This window comes from Pyrgilauda ruficollis, unplaced genomic scaffold (genome assembly GCF_017590135.1).
Source record: "Pyrgilauda ruficollis isolate IOZ18807 unplaced genomic scaffold, ASM1759013v1 scaffold69, whole genome shotgun sequence".
In the NCBI taxonomy this organism is placed as follows: Eukaryota; Metazoa; Chordata; class Aves; order Passeriformes; family Passeridae; genus Pyrgilauda; species Pyrgilauda ruficollis.
In genome coordinates, this window is record NW_024528710.1 from 88800 (window position 1) to 116679 (window position 27880).

General features: G+C 54.3%; 2 protein-coding genes across 5 annotated transcripts in view; one reads left to right on the top strand and one right to left on the bottom strand.

Annotated features, from left to right (window-relative positions):
- BAZ1B (bromodomain adjacent to zinc finger domain 1B) overlaps positions 1 to 12408 on the top strand; it is a 43774-nt gene extending 31366 nt beyond the window's left edge. For 2 of the 4 annotated variants that reach the window (XM_041484949.1, XM_041484953.1), the window contains 6 exons: positions 423 to 570; positions 2059 to 2206; positions 4319 to 4437; positions 6608 to 6793; positions 8363 to 8504; positions 9022 to 11121. In XM_041484949.1, the coding sequence (XP_041340883.1) occupies positions 423 to 570; positions 2059 to 2206; positions 4319 to 4437; positions 6608 to 6793; positions 8363 to 8504; positions 9022 to 9388 (1110 nt within the window). In that variant the 3' untranslated portion in view covers positions 9389 to 11121. Of the gene's footprint in view, positions 1 to 422; positions 571 to 2058; positions 2207 to 4318; positions 4438 to 6607; positions 6794 to 8362; positions 8505 to 9021; positions 11122 to 11198; positions 11252 to 11906 lie in introns of those variants that run through there. The other 2 variants (XM_041484950.1, XM_041484951.1) reach the window with 2 other exon arrangements.
- A 2747-nt stretch (positions 12409 to 15155) lies between these two features.
- FZD9 (frizzled class receptor 9) lies at positions 15156 to 17389 on the bottom strand. The gene has a single exon (XM_041484902.1). It carries the CDS (start codon positions 17253 to 17255, stop codon positions 15501 to 15503), a length of 1755 nt encoding a protein of 584 aa, XP_041340836.1. The 5' UTR covers positions 17256 to 17389; the 3' UTR covers positions 15156 to 15500.
- Positions 17390 to 27880: the final 10491 nt, after the last annotated feature.

Here is a 27880-nt window from a genome sequence, read left to right on the forward strand (position 1 = left end):
GTGCCTGTGTGGTACCCACTGGAGGGCAGCACAGGCCACTTCAATCCTCCTTCCACTGTGATTGCCAGCTGTTCCACAACTTTCCTCCCACATTTTACAGTGCTAGATTTCTGCCTTTTATTTTCTTAGCCTGCTGATTATTTGGGTTGGACCTTCAGAGCAAGAATTTAGTGGAGTTCACATAGAGTGATTCAACCTGACTGTGAAATGCAAAACAGTTGACTGTTAGGAACAAACTGTCTGATCCAGGGAGACTGGATATGGATAAACCACAACCAGAACTGCTGAGGTAACACAGAAGGAAAGAAATATCAGAGTTGAACTTTGGTTATGAAGGGTCCCAGCTAAGGGATATAAAAACATCTTTAGACTGAAGGCAGCTGTGTCTGTGCATCATTGTAAGATGTTAGGTCTGTCTGCAGGTTGCTTCAGCCACGGAGAAATGGAAGACAGCAATCCGTGAGGCCCAGACCTTCTCCCGTATGCATGTACTGCTGGGAATGCTGGATGCCTGTATCAAGTGGGATATGTCAGCAGAGAATGCCAGATGCAAGGTGTGTCGCAAGAAAGGTACGCATTCCTACCCGCAGAATTCCTGCCTGTGCAACAGTTGGATGTTGTCACCTCTCTGCTGTGCTTAGGTGATGTGTCCTTGTAGTCTGTCACTCTATGGCTGTATTTTAAGTTGAATGTCAGGATTTACAGTCAGCAGCAGCATTGATCTCTCAGAAACATTTGACTCTTGACTCCAGTAAACCATTCTTATGTAGCTAGTATTGCAGAGCTGCTATCCCCTGGATATTTAGGGTACTTGGATGAAAGTCATCTACAAATCCTTCTGGGAACGTTTGTGCAACTGTCCATTCCCTAGTTTTCATTTTTGGAATGGTCTTTGGATCTCTGAGCCTTGTCAGTTAATCCTGTCTTCTAGAGAAGGAGCAAGCAAGGAGGGGTTGGAAAGGTTATTATGGGGAAAGCGAGGTGGGATATTGCTGCTCTGATGCCAAAGTGGCAGCAGAACTACTCAGTGAGCTGGGGAGGTCACCAAACAGGTGATGAGGGCATACTTTCTTCGTGTGCACTGTAGAATGAAGGACTTCAGAGTCTTCCAGGTGAAGGGGGAAGTAGAAGGGGTGTCAGCAGAGATCAGGTGCTGGTATTTGTCCTGCCATAACCTCTCCTGTTGGATGGGAGCCTGGAGGAAAGAGCCTGGTGGCACATTCTCCCTCACCACTTTTATGTTGCTGAAACTAGTGGAAAATGAGGGCAGGTAGAGCTTGGGGGACTGCTGGGCAACTTTTGTTTACCGCAAGGCTTGCCATCCATCCCTTTAGAGAAGTAAGGGCTGAACTGGTGCAAAATCTGCCTTCACTGCAGAACCTCAGGGGTATTCCAGACCCTTGCCAAAACTACCCTTCCTGCTGTTGAGAGGAGTTTCTAGGCAAGAGTAAGGGGCAGGGGGGCTCACCTGAAACTTGCATAATAGTTTCACAGAAGCTGAGAACTGAGATGTTAGAGAAAGACAAGCTGGCAAGCCCTCTGCACTTTCTTTTTCCACTTCAGTAAAGGAAAGCTGGCTCAGGATTGTTTCCCTGTTTCCCTTCATCAGTGGGAGGCACAGAGAGAGACTAGTCCCGATGCATACTGATTTTCAGTGTAGCCTTGCCACCCTGAGTAGAAAGAAGATACCACATAGGTTAAGCAGAATAGCTCCATTTTTAGCTTACAGCTCTGGGGCCCTGTTTGCAGCAAACTTTCCCCATGTTTATCTGAGTGGAACCTCTTTGACAGATTTCTATCTTTGCCTTCAGTGAAATCTTCGCAGAGCAAGGGACTTCGCATTGGTTTTGTTGGTTTTTAAATGCTGCTGTTCATAAATATAGTGGTGGGACAGAAAGAAGGATCCCCAAGGAAGGCCATCAGAGAAAGGGTCTCTGCCCTCAGAGGGGACTCTGCATCTTTCTCTTGCTTAATCCTGCCCTCCAGCACTGCAGCAGCTTCTGCCTCTCAGGTTGAGTGATGCTGTGGCCTTGTTACAAGCGAGCTGCACTTTCTTAGGTGAGGATGACAAGCTGATCCTGTGTGATGAGTGTAACAAGGCCTTCCACCTGTTCTGCCTGCGGCCGGCACTCTATGAAATCCCAGACGGGGAATGGCAGTGCCCAGCGTGCCAGCCTTCAACAGCCCGGCGCAGCTCACGAAGCAGGTGAGTGACCTTCCTGCCCGTAGTCTTGTCACAGCACAGTCCTGGGCCTCTTTTCACAAGACCCAAACAAGCCTGGACAAAGCCCCTTTAGAAGGTTTGAAATCACCCAGTTAAAGCAGCACTGGAACAGAAGAAAAGCAGTTTCAGGATGTAAGTTCAGCACGCATGTTGTACTGATGCATTACAAGTTCATGAATTTTGATAAATATCTTGGGTTTGGAAATGAAAACATAGGCAAAACGCCCACCAAAATTAGTTGCACTAAGAGTTGTTGTTTCCTTTGAGAATCTGGTTGGGTTATTTCTTCATGTATTTGGTGGCTGCAATTCTATGGGTCCTTGGGCTGGGTTACTGCAGTGTTCTTGTAAGCTAGAGCAGATATTACTCCAGGCTGCAGCTCAATCCCTGCTCTGCTATGACAAGTCAAAATGCCATTCTAATGGTTTTCTGTACCTGATAATCTTAGCAAGACAGGACCACTTTATAATGTGACAAAGGGAATGTGATTTGAGGAAGTGTGGCAAATATGAGCAGTTGCCTCCTGACAGCACGGGGTTAGATTGGTTTTTTGAGTTGCAAGCTGGAACTTAAGCATTTTACAGTGAGTGTCATTTGTTTGTGGTAACTGCTACATCTCCCTGTATATCACTGAGATGAGGCTGTCCAGTGGCACCTGATGCAGAAGCAGAGAGCAGATCCTCCCTGACAGAGCAGCACAATAGAGGTGTGCCAGCCAGTACCGTGCAGGTGGTGTATGGCCTTGAAAGTATTACTTACTCCCTGGACACCATTTAAGAGTTCATCAGGCTTGTGCAGAAATGACAGGGCTTAAAGGCAGCTCCTGTAGCCTGAGTTCATAGTTACTTTGATGTGGCAAAGTCGCCTGCAAGCTGCTCAGCTCCTGGCCCAGAGCCATCAGGTGGAGAACACCTGTCCTGTTTTCTGCTTTCTGCTCTTGACTTCCTGGCTGAGATAGGAAAAGAATGTCAGCCTGGCAGATCTTTTACCCTCTGTGCTTTGGAAGTTTTATTCCTTTTGTTGCTCAAGATCCTCTTTCTCCAGGGGATTTAGACTCCCACAGCGGCTTTGCCTGTGTCCCCTTTTGCCTGTGCATGCTGGTTTTTAATGGTCTAAATGAGACCCCACCAGCAGTGCTTCAGCCTGTTGGAGCAAGTCCAGAGGAGGCCACCTAGCTGATATGAGGGATAGAGCACCTCTGCAATTAGGGAAGGCTGAGACAGTTTGGATTGTTCAGCCTGGAAAAGAGAAAGTTTTGGGGTGACCTAATTGCAGCCTTTTAGTACCTGAAGGGAGCCCACAAAAGAGATGGAGAGAGACTGTTTACAAGGGGGAATGGCTTCCTTGACATTCTTCCTTGACAGAAGGCAGGGTTAAATTGAATATTGTTTGGGAAGATATTCTTCCCTGTGAGGATGATGAAGCCCTGGCACAGATTGCCTACAGAAGCTGTGACTGCCCCATCTCTGGAAGTGATAGAGCTTGGAGTATCCTGCTCTAATGAGAGGGGGACTGAAGGAAGATGGGCTTTAAGGGCCCTTCTAACCCAAACCATTCTATGATTCTATGAATGAATGAACAGTCACAGATGAGAAGCCAGAATGTGCTGGGCAGAGAGTCTACGTGGCTTCTGACTTCAGCACATGAGGAGCCTGACATTCTGTTCACCAATCTGTTTCCCATAGTGTAAGGAAACAAATCTAGTTCCTTAAGTATAGGGAAAATATTCCAGCAGGAAAAAGAACCCCTCTTGAAACTCTTTAGGCCGGGCCTGCAGACCTGGGCAAATAGCAAATCGTCCTCTCGGGGAAGAGTAATTACACAGCAATCCCAGTCTTAAAATCCCCTGTCCCGTGGTCATGGTGCCTAGAATACCAAAAAATACCGAGGTTCAGCTCTTGGGAATTTTCAGTCCAGATGTTTAGCTGAGGAAGTGCCCTTTGAGCTGTAGCTATAACTTGATATTCTGGAATACAGCAAGCTGCTTTTGGCTGAGCCTGGTGTTTGTTGTACAGCCCAAACAGTGCCAGGGCCCCCGGGGCCACTGATGCTCAGGCTCTTGTACCACAAACACATACACCTGCCTTGTTCTAGGAACTATGCAGAGGATTCTGCTGAAGATGAAGGTGAAGAAGGTGAGGAAGCTTCTGATGAGCCGGATGCTGAGGAGGAAGAGGAGGAGGAAGAAGACTATGAAGTTGCTGGACTAAAATGTAAGGCTTTGACCATGTAGAGAAATAATAGAAAATAGTAGCCCTCCTGCCTTCAGTATCTGAAATACTGATCCTCTTTGGGACTTGTGCTTTTCCTCATGCAGACCAGGTATAGGCCTAGGAGATGTCACAGGGAAAGGCTGTGGCTGTGCTGTGGTTACCTGGGGACCTGGAGGTAAACCCTTGGCCATTTGTGATGGAGTCAGCGCTAGCAATGATTGAAACTGCTCACTGCCCAGTCACTCCCTGGGGACACTGATGATGCTGTTCTGAGGGCTGAGAGGGGTCAGTAGGGACTGCAGAGCAGTGGGATTGTCAGTCTCTGCACCTACAGGATTTGTTGTACACTGGAAGCTGTTTAATTGCTTATGGGAGCTCTCATCACAGCCTCCTCTCCTTTCTTTTCTTTTTCCCACCATTTCATAACCCCTTGAGTGCAGGACTTCTAGTGATTTGGCAAGGAGGCATTTTGAAATAGGAGGACTAGCACTTCCTCTCTTTATTCCAGTGAGAAGGCACAGTGTTCCAGGTGTAGTGTGGGCTGGACCACCAGCACCCTTTGATCACATACAGAGACCACTTGGGATGCTCCCAGGGCATCTGTTTTCTGGATTCTTCAGTGTCTGCTTCTTCACCTAAACATATTTAGTATATGTATCCACTTTGGTTTTAGGGGCATTTGATTCAGTCTCAGTTGGGCAACTTGTTGTGTTGAGAAGCTCAGTCTGGGAATGGCACACTGCCATCATTTGCTTTCTGTCAAATTGTCCTTGACTGACATAACATTAAGTACAGGTTGTCTTAAATAGGGCAGATGGAATCCAGAGACTGGGACTCAAAGGATTATCCCATGTTCTTTTGAGGGTTTCCATCCAGGCCTGAGCCTTGATTCCTTTACTTTATTCTGGTTTCAGGGAGGCTCACTGATACCACAGCTGTGCACACTGCTTGTTGTCCTGCGGTGTATCCATGTCCACACTTGGAGTGTGTTTAGCCTGTGTTGCATGGCCAAGGCAGGAGCTGAGCCAAGCTTTCCAAACAATGGCAAAAGAGGGTTATGGTCACTAAAAATAAAGTGCTAAATGCAACCCCTGGCTTTAGAGAGCATTAACATGGAAAGGTCACCATGGAAAACTTTTGTTTTAATAGAGAAATCACATTGATCCTCATGGCGTTTATCCTGAGGGATCTAACCTAGAATGTTGGATTGTCAGACATTTAGCACGTGCTGCACGCTTGACACACAAGCAGAGTGACAGCAGGTGGATGTCCTGCGGCCTTGCCACACGCCCAGCATGATGATTTATGGGACAGGGCTGGATCAGAGGCTGCAGCTGAGGTATCCAGTGTGCTGGATACAGCTCAAGGACTTGGGATCAGGTTGGAAGGGCTTTGAGTTGGGAAGGCAAACACATTCTCCTCGTACAGAAGGGTCATGGGAGAAATTTAAGACAAGGGAGTGCGTCAACATGCTTGCATTGCCACCAGTGTGGAGCTCTGAGAGCAGACACACACAGGCAAGTGCATTTCTTTAGGATGTAATGTGGCAGCCCCAAGTCTTGGGGAATAAAATCCCATTGTTTCCCACTTGAAGCACATGGAGCAGCTCCCAGCTGCAGTAATTTGACACTCCCCCTGCACACAGTTCCCTTCTCAGGGGGCTTATCCCACTGTGTGGGCCACTTGGAAAAGCACCCATCTCCAAAACTAAGGAGCAAAGGAGCAGCAGGAAACTGAGGAAACTCCAGGTTTCTGCTCCCAGTGCTTTCAGAGGGTATTTTGCTGTTTGAGACAGCTGTCTGTCCTTGCATTGCTTTCCTGTCTTTCCCTCAAGCCTTGATGTGTTGGGGACTCTTGGTGCTGCAGGCAGAGGGGTTTGCTGTGACCTGCAGTGGATGATCCAGGAGCTCCCAGGATTCCCTTGGAGCTTGAGGATCTGCTGTGTGTGAGTACCCTTTTAGCAGCAGGCGGTTGCTAGCCATGGCCTCTTCAGGCAGGTGGTGATGACCCACAGATCCCCTCTGTAGAAGGTGTGAGTGTAGCTGAGATGACACCGGGTGGTCCCTGGGCTCACCAGCCTGAGTGAGGCTCAGCCTAGTGTGGGAGGCAAAAGGTGGTGTCTGCTCCCAGATGCACCCAGGCCTCTAAGCCCATGGCTTATCTATTTCAGTGAGGCCCAGGAAGGCAGCCCGGGCCAAGCAGGGCTCCATGTACTCCTCGAGGCAGGGAAGGCACCAGAGGAAGAAGCAGACGCTGCACCCTGTGCGGGGACCCCGGCAGCGCACGGCACCTGTCAATGGTGCAGACATCGATGAGCTGGTAAGAGCCGAACTTCTCCCTGGAGACCACTCACATCGTGAGTTATAAACCAAACAGGTGGCATGCTTCCTCCCATCCCTTTGCAGAGAAATACCCTGAATCCTAGTGGAAGCCCGGGTTAGGCTGGGTTAAAAAAGGATACATATCGTTAGGGGCCTGCTGCAGACAGAGCACAGATATGCCAGGCATCCCTCCCCAGCCGCTTTCACACATTGTCCCCTTGAGCAGCAGGCAGCCTGCAGCTTGTTAAAGGGTTTTAAATAGTATCCATATGTCTCTGCAGAGAGGTGGGGGAACTGAGGGGGTCCTGGATGGCCAGAGAATGCCAGCAATGCTGGACCCTTTCTCCCCAGCCTTGGCCATTTTATGACAGTTGTTGTCTGTATGGTCACTCCCCAACTTCCAGGACATAATTTGGCTGGCTTACGTTTCACTTGATATTTAAAGAATAAAACTATAGGCTCCTGAGCAGAGCAGTCTGTGTGTGCTGGGTGGGGGGAGCTGCAGCGACTCTGGGGAGCCACACGCCATAGGGGATACATGAGGATACTCCAGCCCCACAACCACGTCACAGTGCCCTGCAGATCTGCCATCTGTCCTGTGACCAGCAGTAGTGGTGCTGGTGTATCCTATCACTCTCCTTGCTCATGGACTGTGGACTCACTGGTGCTTATGCTAGGTCTGGGGGGCTGTGCTCATGGTCTGTGTTATACACTGGAGGGCAAGCAAGCCCAGCATAGACAGCCACAGCCAGCACAGAAGGATATTCCAGTGGGGAAAATCTTACTGGAACAGCACACTGGCTCAGGGAAGAGGACTTTGCCATGATTTATCACTTGTCGTGGGAAGAGACCGGAGCTAGGTCAGAATAGTGAGTGCCCTCTGCTGTGGAGCCTTCCTGGCATTCAGTGTTTCCTCAGCAGTGATGACCCAGAAGCTGTGCGCTGGGAGCTATGGGGATGTCCCCATGCTGGGTGTGACCTGGGTCTCTGGGCACATGAGTGACCTTGTGCTGAGCCTGCATGGGGACAACAGTGCTTGAGCCACCAGCTGCTCCCTGGCATTTGAAATGGCACAGTCGTCTCTGCCAGGGCAGAACAGCAGCACAAGTGCTTCTCCATCTGCCTTGGGTGCTGCCCGCCGCAAGCTCAAGAGACAGCAGGGAGAGGGAATTCACATTCTCCATTTGCTGGCATTTATTTTTTGGCTGCTTGCTGTGGCCATATTGTCTTTGAACTTTTTTAGAAAAAGCCACCTGCTACCAGAGAACTGAGCAGCTTGTGAGCTGTTCCCACCAAGCTCCTGAATGGAGCTACTGTCCTGAACCCAAGCGACTGCTGTATGTCATAATCACAGAATGGCCTGGCTTGGAAGGGGTCCTAAATGCATCTCATTCCAACCCCTCTGCCATGCGCAGGGACACTTTCCACTAGACCAGGTTGCTCCAAGCCCTGTCCAGCCTGTCATTGAACACTTCCGGGGATAGGGCAGCCACAGCTCCTCTGGGGAGCCAGTGCCAGCCCTTCGCCATGTACAGAGGGAAGAAATGTCCTGGCTGCTAAGAACTTTGGCCTCAGGGCTGTTAGCCGAACCGCCAAGCCTGTAGCAGTTCTCTCCTTTTACCAACACCCTTTGTGTGGGCAGGTCCTTCAGACAAAGAGGACAGCGCGTCGCCAGAACCTTGAGCTGCAGAAGTGTGAGGAAATCCTCAGCAAGCTGATCAAGTACCGCTTCAGCTGGCCCTTCAGGTGAGGGCAAGTGGTGTCTTCCTCCTCTGTGGGCAGGACTGGCCACAGGCTATGTCGGGATATGGGCAGGCTGTAGTGCAGTCCTGCCTGATCCACTTGGGAGACTTATGACTTGCTTTTGGAGCCCTATCTGGGAAGAAGCTGCTCCAGAAGAAACCACCATATTCTCAGTCTTCTGCTGAAGACTTGGTGCCCTTCTGAGGTGGCAGGCAAGGGGCTGATGCAGGAGGTAGGTGTTCTCTACTGCCCCCAGGATTTTTGGAGCACTGAGGGAAGCTTCCCTCATGGACCTTACCCATGCCTGAGCCAGCTCCCTGGGCTCCTTGTGCTTCCCATTCCGGTGCCATAGGGCTGATGTATGTGTAACATTGTAGAGGTATTGCTTGGGCTTGTTGCACCACCATGGGGCTGCAGGTCAGGGGTGCCACAGGGGCGAAGGGGTGGCGGGACCCCACTTCTCTGCTGTGGTGCCAGGGTTGGCATTCCCTTCCTATCCCTGTGGCCCTTCCTTTGGCAGGGAGCCAGTGACCACGGAGGAAGCTGAAGACTACTTTGAGGTCATCAGCAACCCCATGGACTTCCAGACTATGCAGAGCAAGTGCTCTTGCGGCAGTTACCGCTCTGTGCAGGAGTTCCTCTCCGACATGAAGCAGGTGTTCTCCAATGCCGAGCACTACAACCAGAATGGGAGTCACGTACTGTCCTGCCTGGAGAAGACAGAGCAGTGTTTGATTGACATGGTGCACAAACACCTGCCAGGCCACACGTATGCACGCAGGAAACGCAAGAAGCTCTCTGCCAGGTGCCAGGGACTGGAGGAGCAGGAAGGGGACAGTGAGTCAGAGCCCCTTGAACATTCCCAGGGGCGGAAGAGAAAGAAATGAGGGATGGAGAGGCCATGGGGAGAGCCAGAACTGGAGCAGGCCTTCTGGTGCTGCCAGGCAGTTGGATGGGTTGTGTGTAGGGAGTTGAGAAGCAGCGGGCACTTCTCTATTAATCCAGCCTTCCCTTGGGCCCATCCTAGTTTTAATTTTTCTGCAATTTCCTCAAGTGTTTGGTCATCCATTGAGTGGCAATGACTTAATGCTTCCTCCAAAATCTACAAAGCTCTTCCTGAGTCTGTCCTGCCAGGAGGGGAAGGTGGGAGGGCAAGGGGAGGGCCTGGCCAAGCTTGGCTGGGCAGAGGAACACCAGCCTGCTCCAGCTCAGGCACTGTTGGTTTCCTGGAATGAATTGCTTCCTTGCCTCTGCAAGCAGCCAGGGCACGGTGGGGACCGTCTACTGCCAGTCATGTGAGCACACCAGCCTCCAACTGGTGCAGGGGGGGGATCGTGTTGCTCCACAGAAGAACTGGGTGCCATCAGGCCAATGGGCTATTCAGGCTTGCCTGTATATATTTATATGGTGTTAATTCTGAGCCTGGGTTCTGGGCTGTGTGTGGCGAGCAAGCACTTAGGTGTACCGCGGTCTGGCTTTCACCAGCATCCCAACACCACTGCTCCAAGGTGCTCCTGCTTTCCCCTCTCCTTGGGGAGCAGTCCCTGGAGGTCTCGGTCCAAGGAGGGCTCTGAGCTCAGCTCCCCACCTGTACATGTCAAGAGGAGGCTCCCTGCTCCCCTGGACCTGCATGCCATCATGCAGCCCTGTTGAGTGCCAGCAGCAAACTGGAGTGTGAGTGTCTGCGCAGCCCAAGGAGAGCTCCAAGGCCAGGGGAGAAGCAGAAATGTGCTGTGTAACTTTTTAAATTAATTTTTTAGTTGAAAGTGGCTTCGTTTCTAGCTGTGATCTTGTACAAAGAACACCTGTAAGATACCCTTGTCTTGCTTTGGCACATGTACAGTTTATATAAAATCGTGTTTGCTGTAGATTTTCCCCCTCTTTAAAACTCATTTTCCTACCAGTAGCAGGAGTTACATCGGGGACTTTGCGGGGCAAGAGGGAGATCCTAGTCTCTCTCAGCCACACACTCACGACATTTCATAGTAACACCCTTTCTCCTGTGCCATAGCCCAGCATCAGCTCCTGCTGCCCCAGATGCTGACTTTTCCCTAAGAAAAGGGTTTGTTTTCTCATTCTCTCTTCCTCTCCATCATGACAGATTTGGATCATACAATCAGGGCTTGAACTTCTTATGCCAGAATTGTTTGATGTGGAATAAAAGGGCCATGGGGCTGTTCAGTGCTGGTTTTGTAACAGAAAAGCAGAAGCAGCTGTTGTAGCTCCTGGGATTTGAGAAGAAAAGAATAATCAATTACAAATTTCAGCCTAGTTTTGTGAATGTTTTAGGTTTGGGTTTTTTTTTTTTAATGGGTACTTGTTTTCAGTTCTGGACTGGCAATGACTGCAGATGAGGCAAGTTTCCAGCCCCTTCCCTCTCCTCAGCCTCACTCCCTGCCCCACAGAATAGCACTGACATTTGTATCTCACACGTCCCTTCAGAGGCTGTTTTGTCTTGTTTCCTAGAGATCATTTCCTACAGGTCCTACACGGTGGAACCTTTGGAACTGCAAGTTTTCTAAAAATCAGTGTCATTTGGGGGGAGGGGGTTTCTGCAAAGGGCTGTACTTGTAATAAATTGGAAACTTAAGAATAAACATTATGTACTTGTGTTTGTAAACGTGGCTTGTGTGAGTTCTTTGTTGGTCCCTGTTTTGGTGTGGGATTGTCTGATATGGCTTTCCTCTGCCTTCCTAGAACTACTACTGGACATCTCTGGAGCACAAATGGAGCTGTGACGTAAAGGAATGGTGAGTCAGGATCAGATCAGCTTCTGGGATGGTGCTGGTGTGTTGTCACCCTCCCCAGTGACAAGGAACAGAGCTGTGCTGTGCCTGCCCCTGGAGTGGGGAGCCGTCCTTGTTCCTTGTCCTGTGCAGGGTGCCATTGTGACACTTATCCTCCTGTTCCATTCAGGGAGGCACTGGGTACCCCTGGAGGGACTACCTCCAGGAGATGGGGAGCTGGGATGTTTCTGCTCTTTTGCCCTAGCATGGCCTGGCTACCCCCCAAAGCCTATTCACTTAGGTTGGAGTGTGTTTTGCAACCTGAGCCGTGCTTGCAGGAAGGATTATTGCTGCTGTGTCCCAGGCCCCCATCCTGATCTCCAGCAGCCCAGGAGGGGCACTTTTAGCTCCAAGGGCAGCATGGCTGGAGCAGTGACATGCCAGTGCTCATGACCACAGCTGTGACACAAAGGGTTTGGCCGAAGCTTTGCTTGTTTCTGCTGGGATAACGAGGGTTCCTGGGTGTCTTCATCCTGCTTCTCACTCCAGATCTGAACTGGGAGTGTTCCAGCCAGGCCCCATACTGCTGGGCAGGGAAATCCTGATGGGTTTGAGAGCTTGAAGGCTCTTGGCAATGGGCTGATGCTGTTTTCCCTGGAGAACCCTCCTCTCTCCACAGGAGGTGGTTTGGCTTGCTGGCCATGCAACAGGACCTGGGTGAATCTGCGTGACTCCAGCTGGGATTTTTCCAGGCCTCGTCGTGGAGATCTCGCAGCAGCATCTGCTCCAAGACCTTTTTGGAGACTTGTTTTTTATAGCAGCCCCTCCATGGCATCAGTGTCCTGTGCAGGGCTATAAATAGCTGTCCTCACACCTGGCAGGGCAATGTGGGGGCTTGGCGGGCAGCCGGAGCCCTGCTGTCACCATCATCAGCCCTGCTGCACCTGCTGCCTGCAACAAACCCCCAGGAGCTCCTATGATTGCTGGAGTTCCAGCATGGCCTTGGGAAAATGAGACCCAACTTTGGCCCCCTGGGTTTCCTCATGGCTTAATTCTCAATCATTAATTAATATTCTGGGTAATGGGGGTATTGTATTTGCAGGGACCCCCGTAGCAGGGAGGAATGATGCATCTGACTCCATGTTCTCAGAAGGCTAATTTATTACTTTATAATGCTATATTATATTAAAGAATACTATACTATACTATACTGAAGAATACAGAAAAGATACTCAATGCTAAAAAAGGTAATAATGAAAACTTGTGACTCTTTCCAGAGTCTTGACACAGCTTGGCATTGATTGGCCAAAGAGTCAAAACAATTCACACCAGAATCCAATGAGGCAATCACTTTTGGGTAAACAATCTCCAAGCTCATTCCACACATGAGCACAACACAGGAGAAACAACTGAGATAAGAATTGTTTTCCTTTTCTCTGAGGCTTCTCAGCTTCCCAGGAGAAGAATCCTGGGCGAAGGGATTTTTCAGAGAATGTGAATGCCCCATGGGGGTTTTAGCAAATTCCCAGAGCACAGTGGCTTTTCTTTTGTTACTCAAACCTGGAGGGAGTGTCCATCCATGTGAGGGTGGATAAACTCCATGGCTCAGCAAATGCCAGGAGTGACAAGACTCCACTTCTCCATGCTGAGCTGGACCAGGACCTTGGGGCCACCAGGATGTCCTGCCCCCATTCTCACCCAGCTGGCAGCCCAAACTCACCCTCCACAGCCACCCCAAGCCAGGCACTGCCCTGTGGGGCCTAGGCACTGCTGAACCCTACTTGTCACTTGCTGGGGGTTTATTGGAGGCAGGTGTTTGATGTCCTTGGGGCTGCTCTGAGGAGGACGGAGATGGGATGCAGGGGTGAGTTTGGGTGGGGGTGTAGAGAGGGAGCCTGAGCCCCACAGCACGGGGTTGAAAGAAGCTGTGACCAGGAGCCAGCAGTGTCCCTGGGCCACTCCTTCCATGTGACAGCTCCGCTTTGCAACAGGGTCTGTGGAGCTGTGTCCTGGCCACGCTCAGCTCTCAGGACTGGCAACCTCCAGTGGAGCCAGCTGGGCTGCTGGGGCCGATAGCGGGCAGTGGTGGGCGCCGGCGGCCCCTCTGGGGCCCGATAGCAGGGAGCCATTGGGACGGGTTATCTGGGTGAGCACTCCTTGGCAAGCGCGGGCTGCTCAAGGGCAGCCCGTCCCCAGGGGTGCCGCCAGCCGGGCACCAGCGCTGGGCTGCATGCCTGGCGCACAAGGTGAACCAAACTGACTCTGGGCTTAGCACCTGGGGTAGAACACAGGGAGAACACGTGGATCTTTTCCCCATTCCCAGGCAGCCCCTGCCTAGAGCCATGCCCAGCTCCCCAGCTAGACTTTGGAGCCTGTCCCACAGCCAATATTGACTCTCCTGCCCCAGGTCACGGCCCTTTTCTCTGCCCAAAACAAACCTTCCTGTGGCAGCCAGAGAGCCAGAGGCTGCAGCCCACCAATGCTGGGGCCAGGTAGGGTCCCTGCCCTAGCACCATCAGCACCACCAGCCTGGGGAAGGGGCTGGATGCCCACCAGCACAGCCAGCGGTACCTAAATCTGCTGAGAGACCCTCAGTGCCCCCCCAGCAACACCACATGGACTTCACACCTCGTCCACCACACCAGCTCCTGGGGGAGGAAAAGGCTTTTCTCAGCTCAGTGATCCAACTTCTCCTGACTTCCCAGCATCCCAGGGGTGGCAGGGAGCACATTAAAGGTGCTTCACCAGTCCCACCATCACAGCAGCCCTGGCACAACTCGATGGTGGGTGAGGGGTCCCAACCCCAGCCTTTGCCCCCACTCCAGCCATAAGGGGGAGTCTTGCCCCTGTCCTCCAGCCACAGTTTTGATAGTCTGAACCCTGAATGATTCTTCAAATGGGGGCCAAGGGCTGTTGGGATGAGCAGTGGATGCCAGGTTGAGTGCTGGAGGGAGGGTCCATTGCTGGATTGTTGCTCCCTGGACAAGGGTTGACCCTCCCTGGAGTCCAGAACTGCCCAGCCTGCAGGCTGGCTAATTAGATGATGGACAAGTCTAAGCATCAGTAGAGCTGTGTTGCCCCTACAGATCCTGCTTGCCACAGGTGCTGTGCTGCCTATGCCCCTGCCACAGCCCCCTGCCCACATCTCTTCCCTAGCACCGGGAACCCCTGGCACATCCCTGGGGACAGCCAGGCAAAACAGCCCCATCAAACCCCTGCAGAGGTGAGCTGGCCCCTGCCAGCTCCTCAGGATGTCTCGGGGAAGGGTAGGTACTCCCCGCCTCTCTGAGCCCCTGCAGAGCCACACTCCTGCCCACCCTGTGCCCACCAGCCCCAGCTCCCCCTGCCAGCTCCACCAGCACCAGCTGAAGCTTGAATTTCCCTCTGGACAATGGGGAAGGCGAGCTGGGATTGTAACCAGAGCAGGAGATAAATAAAGCTGCCCAGAAGTTTCCATTACCCGCACCTCGGCTTCTGAGGGGGACATCAAAGCTGAGCCCTCTGTGCCCCAAGATCCCGTGCCCCCAGCCCATCTCCCTGGCTCCCGGCCTGCCCCCTCAAAGCCCCTCAGCCCGGCACCGAGGCTCCGGCAGCTGATGGCACTGGCACAAATCACCTTCAGACCATGGAGTGGAAAGGTGATTTGTAAGTGTCCTAGCACAGGAAAACCCTCCTCCTCCTCCTCCTCCTCCTCCTCCTCCTCCTCCTCTTCCTCCTCCTCCTTGCTGGGGGGCAGAACTGGCCCCAGGGAAGGCACGGAGGTGAACTGGATGGTGGCACCTGCTGGTACCACACTTGCCAGAGACAAGAGGCACCCCAGCATGGCCTGACATGGCCTGGCCCGACATGAAAGCCCCCAAACTGGGGTGGGGTCCCATGGGGGAGTTCTTGATCCCCTGGAATCCCTGCAAACAGCACCAGGCTTGGATCAAATAACACATCCAGGGTTTATTGTTTTTTCCATTCCTCGCAGCTAATGATCAAAAATATTTAAAATAAATTACAGAATTAAATAAACATGGATGGATTATTCCTCTCCCTGTCCCTTCCCCACCATCCCCCACAGAAAGCGTTAGAAGAGTCACTGGATTTGGCAACAGCAACAACAAAACATCCTCTAGGAAAAAGCAGCTACTTGTCAGTGAGTGGTGCTGGGGGTCCTGCAGCCTCGCCCCCCTAAACCTGGGAGTGTCCCTCCTGCCGCCACACAGCCCTTGCCCTTGCCCCTTACCCGTGAGGCCACTTCTTCCGCTGTGGGGGGCAGCCCCCGTCTCTAGACGTGAGTCGGGTTGTCCAGGTACGGGTCAGTCTTGGTCATGTGCAGCATGACTGTGGGGGCTTTGTAGTGGCAGTGTCCCCCACCACAGCTGACCCCACTGCAGGGCTTGCTCCGCGTCCTCATGCCCAGCCGCCTGTTGCACAGGCTCTGCCAGGTCTGCAGCGTTTTAGAGCTCCACACCCACACCCCGCTGGTGATGCCCACCACCAGTGACATGAAAATCTTTAGCATGAAGACAGCCACAGTGGGCACTGAGGCCTCAAGGGAGCAGTCGGTGGCACGGCGGCCAGGCAGGCGTAGGCAGCCATGCTCCAGCGCCCGCAGCATCCAGTAATCCACATTCAGCCGCTCGTAGAAGTAGCAGACAATGACACAGGTGGCTGGGACGGTGTAGAGGATGGAAAAAACCCCAATCTTCACCATCAGCTTCTCCAGCTTCTCCGTGTTGGTGCCACCCGTTTTCATGATCTTCCGGATGTGGAAGAGGGCAACGAAGCCAGTGAGAATGAAGGAGGTGCCGATGACCAGGTAGCAGGAGAGGGGGATGAGGACAAAGCCGGTCAGGGCACTGACGTCCATGCTCCCCACATAGCACAGCCCGGTGAGCTCATCCCCTGCCACCTTCCGCATGGTGAGGATGACAATGGTCTTCATGGCTGGGATGCCCCAGGCGGCCATGTGGAAGTAGCTGCTGTGGGCCTCGATGGCCTCATGTCCCCATTTCTTTCCAGCAGCCAGGAACCAGGTGAGGGTGAGGACAACCCACCAGAGAGAGCTAGCCATGCCAAAATAGTAGAGGATGAGGAAGACAATGGTGCAGCCTGTGCTCTCCAGCCCCTCCTGTATGATGTAGAGCTCACCGTTCTCCCGGTCACAGGCAATGTTCTCAGCCCCAGCCACAGAGCGGATGATGAAGGCCACAGAGTAGACGTTGTAGCACATGGAGAGGAAAATGATGGGCCTCTCAGGGTACTGGAAGCGGTGGGGGTCGAGCAGAAAAGTAAGGACAGTGAAGGCAGTGGAGACGAAGCAGAGGGTGGACCAGACAGCCATCCAGATGAAGGCAAAGTCCTTGTCCTCCCGGGACCAGTACACGTCCACCCCGGGGGAGCACCTGGGTGCACACGAGAGGCTCTTCTCCACGTACTGGAACTTCTCAGGATTGTCGCAAGCCCCCAGCCCATTGGGTCCCCGTCCCTCAGTAGCGGTGCCAGGTGGCCATGGCCGGGGGGCCACGGGCAGCATCCCCTGTCCCTTGTGCGGCTCAGCGGCTGAGGCATTTTCAGGGGCCTCCATGCAGAGGGCATTGGGGTCATTCTTGGTGGGCAACCTGCCACAGTCAAGTGACTCAGGCCAGCCGAAATTGAATTGTTCCATGATGGGGACGCACTTGTGGCGGGCCTGCTCACACATGGGGCGGCAGGCAGGGATGCTGGCGCTCACCTGATCGGTGCACATGGGTGCGTAGAGGGAGCAGAGGAAGAAGCGCAGGTGAACGTGGCAGCCGTACTCCACCAGAGGGGCGAACTCGTGCAGCTTCAGTGCGGCCTCACGCTGGCTCTCGTGTCCCAGCAGGTTGGGCATGCGGGTCAGGTTGTACCCGATCCCCCGGCACATCGGGATGTCCACAGGCTGGCACCGCGCCGCCCGCCCCCGCGGGCCCTCCAGTCCCGCCAGCTCCAACCCATGACCGCCCACTCCAAAATGCCACAGCACCCACAGGGCCACCCGCAGCCGTGCCGCCGCCATCGCCCGCCGCCCGCACCGGCCCCGCGGCTGCTACAGCTCCGCCATCGCGCGGCCACGCTGCCCCCGCCGCCACGGGGCCGATCGCTGCGGTGCTAGAGGCGCCGCGCCGGGGCAGCCCCCGGCCCCGGCACCGGCCCGCGNNNNCCCCGCCGAGCGCCCCGCGCCGCCCCGCGCCCCCGACACCGGCAGCACCGCCGAGCGCTCCCGCCCCTCCCCGCCCCGCCAGGCGTGTCTGGGAGGGGGCCGGACGGGACGGGGAGGGGCGGGAGGCGGGATCCACGCCGGGAACCGGCAGCGAGGTCTGCGCGCTGCCCTGAAGCTCCCCGGCGCTGGGGACACGCGGGCGGGGGGAGCGCTGTCCCGCACCACGCTTACAGAGACACGGACGCACACGTGCGTAAACAGAACATTTACACAGGTGTAGATAGACAGGTACACACGTGCGCGCTCTCACACACACTAATGAGCATGTGTCCCTGTGCGCGCACACACGCAACATACACACAGACATGCACACCCTTCCACACATCTACATACACCATGTGCACACCCTAACGTGCACATGCCCACACACACGTACACACTATCACACTAAAACACACACACATGCACACATTAACATGCACTAACACACACAGAGCTTCACACTAATCTGCACACACACACATACATTGACACACGTGCCCATACCGTGTGCGTGTCCATGTGTACATACACATACATTCACATGCACATGCCCACGTGTACGCAGACAAGCACAAACAGGCTAACACACGCACACACATGCACACATGCACGCATAAAAGCATACACATACACTAACATACACGTGCACATATACTCACAGAGAGACACACATGCACATTCACACACTGCCAGCCAGGCCCCGCACACCCACAGGGGCGTGCACTAGCACATGTATGCACACATACACATGGGCACAGGATCACACAGGACCTCACAGATGCCCAGACCTGCCGGGTGCTGCCAGGCCCCGCTGTGTGCTGGCAGGGTGTGCATGAGCAGCTGAGCACACCTGGGCACACCCCAGGGCTTGTTGTCCCTGGGGGAGGGATCCTCTCCCCGCAGGGTGACATGCCTCAGTCTGGGAACACAAACTGCCACTTTGGTGCCACTGCTGAGAACTGGGGAACTCACAGCACGTGACACACGGTGCCTATGCCCCTGGGGTTGAGCATGTGGTAGGACAGTGGAGACTCTGGGAAATGGTCAGCTCCAGTGCCCACAGCACAGGCCAGGAAAGCCATGTCCCCAGCTGAACAATTCAATCAAGCACAGGGTAGGGGACAGCAATGTCACTATAAGGCCAGGGCAGCTCCGGGGAGGTGGCATAAGTCAGGGTGGTCAAGCTGGGGCTGCCAGACCCCAAAGTCCAGTGTCCCATGGTGACAAATTACATCCAAGGCACGAGGATGGGTTACACTCTGGGATTGGCAGCACCGCCGAGGACGGGCTGTGCAGCCCAGGCCACCATCAGAAGGTGTGATCAGCAGCGCCCACTCCAATGAGCTGCCGATCCCAGGTCAGCCCAGGTTGCTCTGTGCCATCTCCAGCACCCCTTTTGGAGCAGCTCGTCCACCCTGGGTTGATTCCAGCATGGTCCCTGGAGTGTCCTGCAGGACATCTGGCATCCAGTGCCTGGCTGGCGCCAGGGGGTCCGGGCATCCAGCCATTCCTAGGCATTCTCACAGCCCTGTGATTTCTTTAGCAGCAGCATAACAACCTGTCAGCGCGGCTCCTAATCACTGACACCCACTGTGCAGGATCCAAACATCCCGGGTCCGGTGCTATAGGGAAATTCCATGGGAGCTGCTTATCAGCCATGTAACAGAGCAGGAGATAAGGCGTTGCCCCGGAATTTCCCTCTAACATGGGGTGTCTGCACAATGGGCTCTGGGGCCCTGTGGAAAGGGTTATTGGGGGATATTTGGAATTATTTGGGATGTTGAGATGTTGGGATGTTTGTCACCTTGGCCATCAGCTCTGGGGGGTTTCAGAAATCACTGTCCTATGTGCGCAATGATACAAAGCAGCTTCAGTGGGCTTCGTGACATGGGTTATGGCCACATACTCTAAGAAATGGCTGTTGGGGGGTAGTTTGTGCTGCGGTGCAGTCCTGGGGACAAATTGTCACTCATGGCTGAGCAGCAAAGTGATGGGGTTTGAGGTGGCACCTGCAGTGTGCTGGGACCTTTCCCTGGGTCCTTCATCTCTCCAACCCCCCAGACCTGGGGCACATGTCCTGTGTGAGGTGAGGGACCCAAGGCAGTCACTGCCACCACTCCAGGACACCCCAAACACCACTCTGGCCACGGAGGCTTCCCTTCAAGGAATTGATTGCTAAGGAAAGCTGAGAAGCAACACCTGGAATACCTGAAACGTCTCTGACCCAGCCCCGGCTGTGGAGTGAAGGTCCTGGATGGGTGGTGGGCACAGACAGGGGCTGGATGAGACCCAGGATCCTAGACCCATCTTCCTGGTTCACCCCATGGGTGCCTTCCACCTGGACTATGAAAGGTTAAGGGGCGGGGGGCGCAGAGGGCACAAATAAATATATTTTAATTTAATTTTGCTTTAATATGTAAAACTGTTGCTCTTGGCTCCTGTTACTGCAGCCTGGCCAAGAGCAACACAGGGATTTTTGGAGTCAAGGTGCTCCTTGTAGAGGTGCGGCTGCCCCTAGCCTCTGCCCTGCACCTTGGGGTGCTCCTCCCTCACCCCCCCAGGTACTCCACGGGGTGCCAAGCCCTGCCTGAGCCACAGGGACCTTCCCGGAATTTCATCTCACCCCAGAGGAATGCAGGGGGTATCAGGAGGTACCGCCAGCACCCCAAGCCTTGCCCTTGAACTGCCCCACGGCCTGTACCCGATGGAGAAGTGACCTGTCCCTGCCTCTCGCACGCCCGGGGAACGCAGGGGCAGCGTGGCAGGGGGACACGTCGGCCACGCACAGAAGCCGAGATCTCCAGCAGGTCTGGGAGCCCCACAGTGAAAACAAGAACCCCAGGTAGAGCAACACAGAGATTTACGGTCTTGGAAGTGGCCCTGCACTGTGGATCCAAGATCAATAGCAGAAAGAAAGGGCTCTCAGAACTGCTCAGGAATCCTGCCCGGGAAGCGGCCAGGCAGGCGAGCAGGACGGATCGCCGGAGCCCGGGAGCCTGTGGTTCCTGGCACAGCTTTGCCCCATTTCCTTTCTTCCCGTCAACAGCGCCTGAAACCTGTGCGAGAGCCTCGGCAAGGGGAGGGGATGAACGGAAAAAATCCACTGGCTGCCCCCTTGGGCACAGGCGGCTGCAGCAGTGCCCCTCTGGGCAGCCGTGGCAGGGGGGAGCGCGTCTTTCTGGGAAGAAGGGCTTGGGGGATCCTCTTGGCACCAGAGATGGGGACAGCCCTGGTGGGAGTCAGTGAGGGCAGTGGAGGTGGCGTAGTGGAGCAAGGGAAGAGGTGGTGGAGCTGGGGAAAGGGTGATGGAGCAAGAGAGGAGGCAACGGATGTGGGGAGAGGGAGGGGAGAGAGGATGGTGAAATGGAACTGGGTGAGTGGTGGAATAGGGAAGACAGTCATGGAGGTGAGGAAGGAGCAGTAGAGTAGAGGAGGCGGTGATGAAGCTGGAGAGGGGAGCAACAGAGCCTGGGAGAGGGTGATGGAGCAGAGAAGGGAGTGATAGGGCTGGACAAGGGAGGAAGTGACTCATCCAGGGAGGAGGTAATCGACTTGGGGAAGGGGTCAGCAGGGCAGGGGAGGGGGCAATAGGGCAAGGGAGGGTGCATAACGGCAGGGGATTGGAAGATGGAGTTGGAGTTGGGGAGTGTGCAGTGGATTTGGGAAGGTGGTGGTGTAACTGTGGCAGGACTGTGGGTGCTGCTCTGCCCAGCCTTGGCCAGGGCAGCAGGACTTGTTGCAAGGAGGTGGGGGCTCCATGCCATCACTGCCCTTGCCTCTGACCTGACAAGCTCCCAGTTCCCACCAGTGCCTGGCTCGTAGAGAGAGGCAGGGGCTGGGGCAGGGAGAGGAATCCACCTCGTGAGGACAGGACATGTCCATGGGAGCCAGGGCTCTGGGCACCCTGTGCCCTACCTGCCAGCTTGGAGGCAGGAAATGGCACAGTCCTACAGGGATCTGGGAGGGATAATTTTCTCTTCCTGAAGAATTTCACAGGAATTGCTGTGCAAAAGGCCAGTGGCTTCGGTTTCAAAAGGATGCCAGTGCCAGGCCGGATGGGCTGGTGAGCAGGTGAAGGAGTTCCATTCTGGGAGCAATCCAAGGGGCTGTGGGCTGGCACCCACTCAGCCAGAGAGGCAGATTACCCCCTGCCCCAGCCACCATCTCCTTGGGGGTACCAGGATCACCATGAGTGATCCTCAAGCCCAAGCTCCTCCTGCCCCAGGCACAATCCTGTGTGATGCCAATGCACACGCATGTGCAACAGACTGTGCCCACCATAGGACAACTGTTCTCTGTGCCCCTGGGCATGTTCTGTGCCATGGGCAGGCGCAGTAGTGGAGAAGGATGGGAATTTTGGGGTCTGGTCCCCAAACAAGCATGTGGAGCACAAATAGTGTCCCCAGGCAGCGCCTCCAGGCAGTGTCTCCTGGCCTGGCTCTCTGTGGGTATTTGTGGTTATAATCCAGCCCATGGTGCAAGGACACTGTGGCCAGGACTCAGGGATGCAGGCTGACGCATGTGACATTACCAGGGATGGTCTCTGCAGCCTTGTCACCCCATCACTCCGCAGCTGGGGACTTGTGGGCCGCGCCCCAGCCCTGGCCACAGTATCCCTGCGCCATGACATCCCCATTCACACAGCAGTGACACAAATCAGGGAGGAGGCACACGAATCCTTAACCCCAGGATCCCTGGGAGCCTGAGGGACCGGCACGGGGATGGGGACCACATACAGCTGTGGGACTCAGCGGATGGGGCAGGAGGACAGTGGTGTGTCCCAGGGGAGCCTTAGATGGGAGAACGAGGGATGAGAAAGACAATGTCCCTACCTTACCCTCTGTATTTTATCTGGTGAGTGTGGTGGCAGCACAAGGGGCTGCTTTCAGTTCCTGGCAGCACTGAGACACTTGTCCCCAGCAATGGGACTTCTCTCATCAATGGAAAACCTGGACTGAGCCACATCCCACCCTCAGCCTCCTCGTTTACCCCTGCAGACCCCCTCTAGGGGGACAGGAGTCAGGTGAGCCCTGGCAGCAGCCATTCCCTCTGAACTCTACTGGTGGCAGCAGCTGAAGATTGGAGCAGCTGCCTGAGAGAGGCAGGTGAATGGCTGGAGCTCCCTCCCAGCTGCCTCCCGGGAAGAGCTGCTCGTATACCCCCATGCTGGGCCATGGGGCCACCATCTGTCCCCGCAGGTGATCTTCACTGCCCATCTCTTTTCCTGGCAGCCCAAGAATGGGCCAAGGAGGTTCCTTGAGTTGGGAGCAGGCTCTGAGGTGCTCCCAGACAACATCCCAAGCCAGCACAGAAACCCTTTCACCCCCAGCCCTGCTTTCCCCCCACAGTGAAGTTTCTTCCCCAGGATCCCCCATCCTGGGGCTGGTGCTGGCACCAGGTCCTGGTGCTCACATACACACTCAGTCCTTTCTTCAGCCTCACCCACAGGCTCGGTGCTGGCAGGAGGCTTCAAGCTGCACAATGTGCCTCCTTGTTCACCCGCCCCAGGGTTGGCTTGTGGGGAATGGCAGGGAATCGCCTCCATTTCCTGCTGGAGTTTTATTACATTCACCGTATAAATAAATAAATATGATCCAGAGAAGAAGGGGAGAAGCACGGGCAGGCTGGAGCCAGGCAGAACGTGGGCTGGGACTCAGCCCCACAGCAGCAGGACTGGGGGCACCCTGGGAGGGGCTAGGAGATACACCATAGCAGCTGTGTCCTGGGTTGTTCATGCTCCCTGGACCCTCAGTGCCTTTCCAAAGAGCAGCAAAATCCAGGAGACAACTGCCTGGTCAGGGACTGTGGTTACCAGTCCAGAAGAGGAGAGGAGAAACCTTCTCCCAAGCAATTTGGGAAGAGTGGGAGCCCCCTCAAGCCCTGCCGCCTCCCGATGAATTGCTGTGTCACACTGAATGATGCCGTGGGCCAAGAACCTCTGCACAGGTTTAGCCTTTTACAGAATAATGGGCTGGACATGGTCAAAGCAGCATCCCCTGGGAAGAAGGAACATCCTCAGAGAGCTGAGCCCTAGCCCACCGTAGAGCAGGGGGGGCTCTTGGAACCTGCTGGAAATGGTTTTATCACACCACTGACTTGGCCAAGTTGCCTGCCCACTTGGTTGCCACATCCAACCACGTCTCCAAGTGCAACCTCAAGGCTCTGTCAGCTGTCACTTTCCCTGGGTGCCCCACAGCCATGGAGGGCTTTCTCCAGGTCCTCTCCTACTGGCAGTGCCATTGGTGCTGTGGTTCTCCAGCTGCATGGACCAGGAGGAAGAATCCTGGCTTTGCCAGGGCTCTTGGGTTGTGTTGGTGTAAGCTCCCCCACACAGCTGGGCCCAAGTGCAGGGAGAAGGCAGGAGCAGCCCCAGCTGATGATCTCCTGTCTCTGATACCTCTGGGTGAGCATATCTCCTCCCAGTTACTGGACAGAGTTATCGGTGCTGGGAAGCCCCATACTGCATCTCTCCCTTTCTTCCCAGGTCCCAAACACCTTCTAATAGGTGGCATCCCAGTCTATGGCAGGAAGTTGGAACAAGAGGATCTTAAAGGTCCCTTCCAATCTACTTCCAAACTACTCTCTGATTCCATGGAAGCAGCCCATGTTCAGGCATCATTCTGATGGTTCCTACCCAAGTCTGGGGCACTCCTTGCTCTGATCAAACCATCTGGCATCAGCATCCTCCTCCCTGAGCTGGTTCCTCCTTGCGTGCTACCTCTTCTCCTCCTTTCCATATGGAGAACCCTAGGAGATCCTCCTCTCTCACTTGTCCAGAGGAGAAAGGAGAAAGTTCCTCAGACATGTCTAACCTGATCACCAGAGAGCTGCACAGTGTAACAATTCCATCCCCACCTTTCCTGGGCCCTCTCTGAAGAGGAGCTGCTGTGGATGAGCTGCAGCTCAAGGACCTGAGCTCCCCAGAGCCTTATTTCTCAAATAACAGATGTCCTGTCAGGGCCAGCTCAAGGGACACAGAATTTTGACAAGTTTAAGGTAAAGAATTTTCTGCTCTGCTGGAGATGAACCCAGAGCCCTTCTTCCCTTCTGCCTCCCATCACCCACAGGATTTGGGTTCATGTCGAGATGGAAGGTTCCTGATGGGTCACTTTGCTCTTCGTTGTCACCAGCTGGCCAGATGGGCTCTGACACCTCTCAGGGATCAGAAAACCCCTCACCTGCCTGGCCCCCCAAACACTCCACTTGGGAAGTTCAGACCGGATCCCCGTCTCCCTGGGGGAGATGGGATTTAGGCACAGGGAATCCAAAGCAGCAAAGAACTACACCCCAGATGATCCAAGTGTGTTCCAGAAAAGCAATGTGACCCTTGCCGTTCCCTGCAGCCCCACCCAGTCAGGAGCATGTCATCCTGCCCAGCTCCCTGCGGCACCCATCCCTTGGGGCAGCAGGCAGCCGGAGGGGCGCATTCCACCAGGGAAGGACTTTGTACTGGAGCAGCACCAGCGTGACTTCCTTCTATCTCAAAAACACCCTAATACACCAACATCTCTGAAAGTATTCAAAAACCCAAAGTTTAACAAAAAAAGCAAGCAGCACCATGGCGGGGGAGCCAGCTGCTCCTTTTCCAAGAAATATCTTCACAAGATGAGGCAGTGCCTTGTCAGGTCTATCATCATCATCATCATCCTCATGGCACCAGGAGCTCAAAACAGCAACTTGGAGTGGAAACCCTCAGGTATGTCAAACAAAAACACAATTCCCCATTCGCTGGCTAATCCTGTTCTCCTTGAGGGGAAAAAAACCACAAATCTCCCAGATTTATTCATCCAAACTCAGCACTTTTGGGTTTTGCTGATAGTGTCTAAATATAGTTTGTGAGAAACAAATAATCTTTCAGGGATTTCTGCTACCTCCATCTCTCCAACCACCTTGTTTAAAGGTCAGTGGCTGCGGTGAGGGCTCACATTGGGCAGGAGCCTGGAGGCGAGGAAATGAGCTTTTTGGTGTGTCCCAAGGCTGTGAGCTGGGTCACCCACCCCTAGGCTCCTCCAGCAGCGCTGGGGTGGGCTCTGGGGGGGCTCTGCTCTGTCCCCATCCCCAACTCCAGCCTGTCTGTCTCCTGGCCCTGCTAATAGCACAAATTTCCCTGTCATGTCCTGTCACTGGAGGTGATGGGGAGAGCAAAAGCTGTTATTGGGGAGGCCACAAGCTAGAGGTGACATCCCTGGAAGTGTTCAAGGTGAGGCTGGATGGGGGTTGGAGCAACCTGGTCTAGTGAAAAGTGTTTGATGAAAGGAAGTGAAAGGAAATTGGAACTGGATCATCTTTAAAGTCCCTTCCAACTCAAACCATTCTGTGATTCCAATTCCATGATCTCATCCCAGAGCAGCAGGAGACAATGGATCCCAGCTCTCTGAGTGCCCTGCTGAGCCTCTTCCCTTGATGTTCAATCTGCATGTTCCTGCTTTTGCCCTGCCCCGGGGTACCCTGAGTTGCCTTCCCCCTCTCTCCATCCCTAATCCTGCCCTGCTCCACACGAAAAGAGCCACAGGCAAGGGACTTGGTGCTGGCTGGCAGAGCTGAAGGTCCCACCAGCTCAACATACTCGCAAAATCCAGGGCTGGAAAACAAACATGTTTCCAGGTCTGCAGCAGAGCCATGGCCCAAGGAAATGTCATATCCCATCACCCTGTCTGTGGCTGTCAGAGGGTTGTGCTGCCAGCACTGAGGGCAGAACCCAGCTCCCCTCTTAGGTGAGTCCAAGTGTTTCTGCAGCCAGCTCATGGCTCCCAGTAATACAGGCTTGCTGCAAACACCCCAGGAGCAGCAGTAAGGTGTCTAAGTGGGATTTGAGATATCTGCATGCCATGGGGGATGGCCTTGGGTGGTGGGAGGGAGCTGCAGTACTGCAGCAAACCTGTGCTCCATGTTCTGGTGGGTTCCCTGGCACCTCTGTAGCGTTCCCATCACATGTCAGCCTCAGGGGTGCCAGACCATCCCATGGCAGCTGAAGGCCAGGCAGCCTGTGGAGCTGCCCTGCTTCCCAGCAAATTCCTGTCCCCAACCACCCTGAGCGGGGACACTTCCCAGATCCACTGGGCTTTGGCGTGTGCCGTGTCCATGTCCCTGCCATGGGCTCTGCCCTGGCAGGCAGGTCACATCCCAAGGCCCCCTGTGGCCCCACACCCCTCCTCTCCCACCACATTTCCCACCTTCACTGCAAACCGCCAGTGAAGGAAAATGTGAAACCATGGAAAGCCATGCCTGTCCCTGTCAGCCATGCCACATTCCTCCTCCTCCTCCTCTGCCCCTCGACTCCCAAACCACAGGTTGTCCAGCTCCCAGATCTCCAGTGTCCCACCCTAGCTGGTTGCCCACTCCCCCTGTGCAGGATCCGGAGCACCTCAAGCTGCAGGGAGCCCGTTTTGGAGCACACTGTGAGGGCTTTATGGAGCAGCCAGAGTTTCAAGGGTGAGAGTGTTGCTGGTGTAGCTCCAGTGGTTCCCCCATTCACCTTTCCGTGTGTTGCTCCAAGCCCAGGTCCTGCATAGCTCCAGCCTCCCTAAGCCCACCTTTGGGACTGGTCCCTCCAGCATGTGGCATATGAGGCCATTGTCCCTCTCCTCTGGGCTCACCCAGGGGAGCAGAGCTGTGAATCACCACGCTCCTGACCCTTCCACACTGGAATGACCACAACCTTTCCCCCCCACTTCTCATTCCTGACACAGGTCAGTATTCCACCCTCAGCCTTCAGACCCATGTGCAAAACTGGAAGTCTTCATTTGCCTCTGTAACTCCAGAACCTTCTTTACTATCTTCTCCAGAATCAGCCCCCAGAGCCTGTCAGGCACAGTTCCTGTCTGCCTTCACACAAGAGGATGCTCTGCACTGTGGGAGAGGCAGGGGAGGCACCAGGATGCACTGAACACAAGACGTGCATGGGAAGGGGTGGACAAACTACCAAAACCCCAGGGAAAACAGCTCAAATCTGATTTATTTTTTCCCAAAACCTGGAAAAAGAAGTGCAGGATCATCAAGGGAGCTCCCACTTTCCTGCCAATGTCAGGACCAGGTGAGGGGCTGAGGATGCATTAAGCTGGACCCCTCCCAAGAGCAGCCTTACCTGGGAGCTGCATCATCCCTAGGGAGCTTCCTTGGGCCCTGCTTGGATGGGAATGCTTCTGTCAGCTCTGGAGCCACAGCTGTATCCTGAAACAGAGGTATCCTGAAACAAATACTGATTGTTCCCATTTAACACAGAACTTGGATACTTATCAGCACACGGTGGCAGCCCTAATGATTTTCCCAGGATGGCTGGGAATGGGGGTAGTGGAGCTGGGGAGGGCTCCTGCTGCTGGCATCTGCCCCGAGAGGGGAGATTTGTGTCTGTGCTGCTTTCAGGGAAAGGGAAAATGTGCTCTGGACTCCCCTGGGCTTTCATTACAGCTCCTCGAGGAATGGAGCAGAGGTGTGGAGGT

Coding starts and splice junctions, on each gene's coding strand:
- FZD9 (XM_041484902.1), bottom strand. CDS start 17,255: ATGGCGGCGGCACGGCTGCGGGTGGCCCTGTGGGTGCTGTGGCATTTT.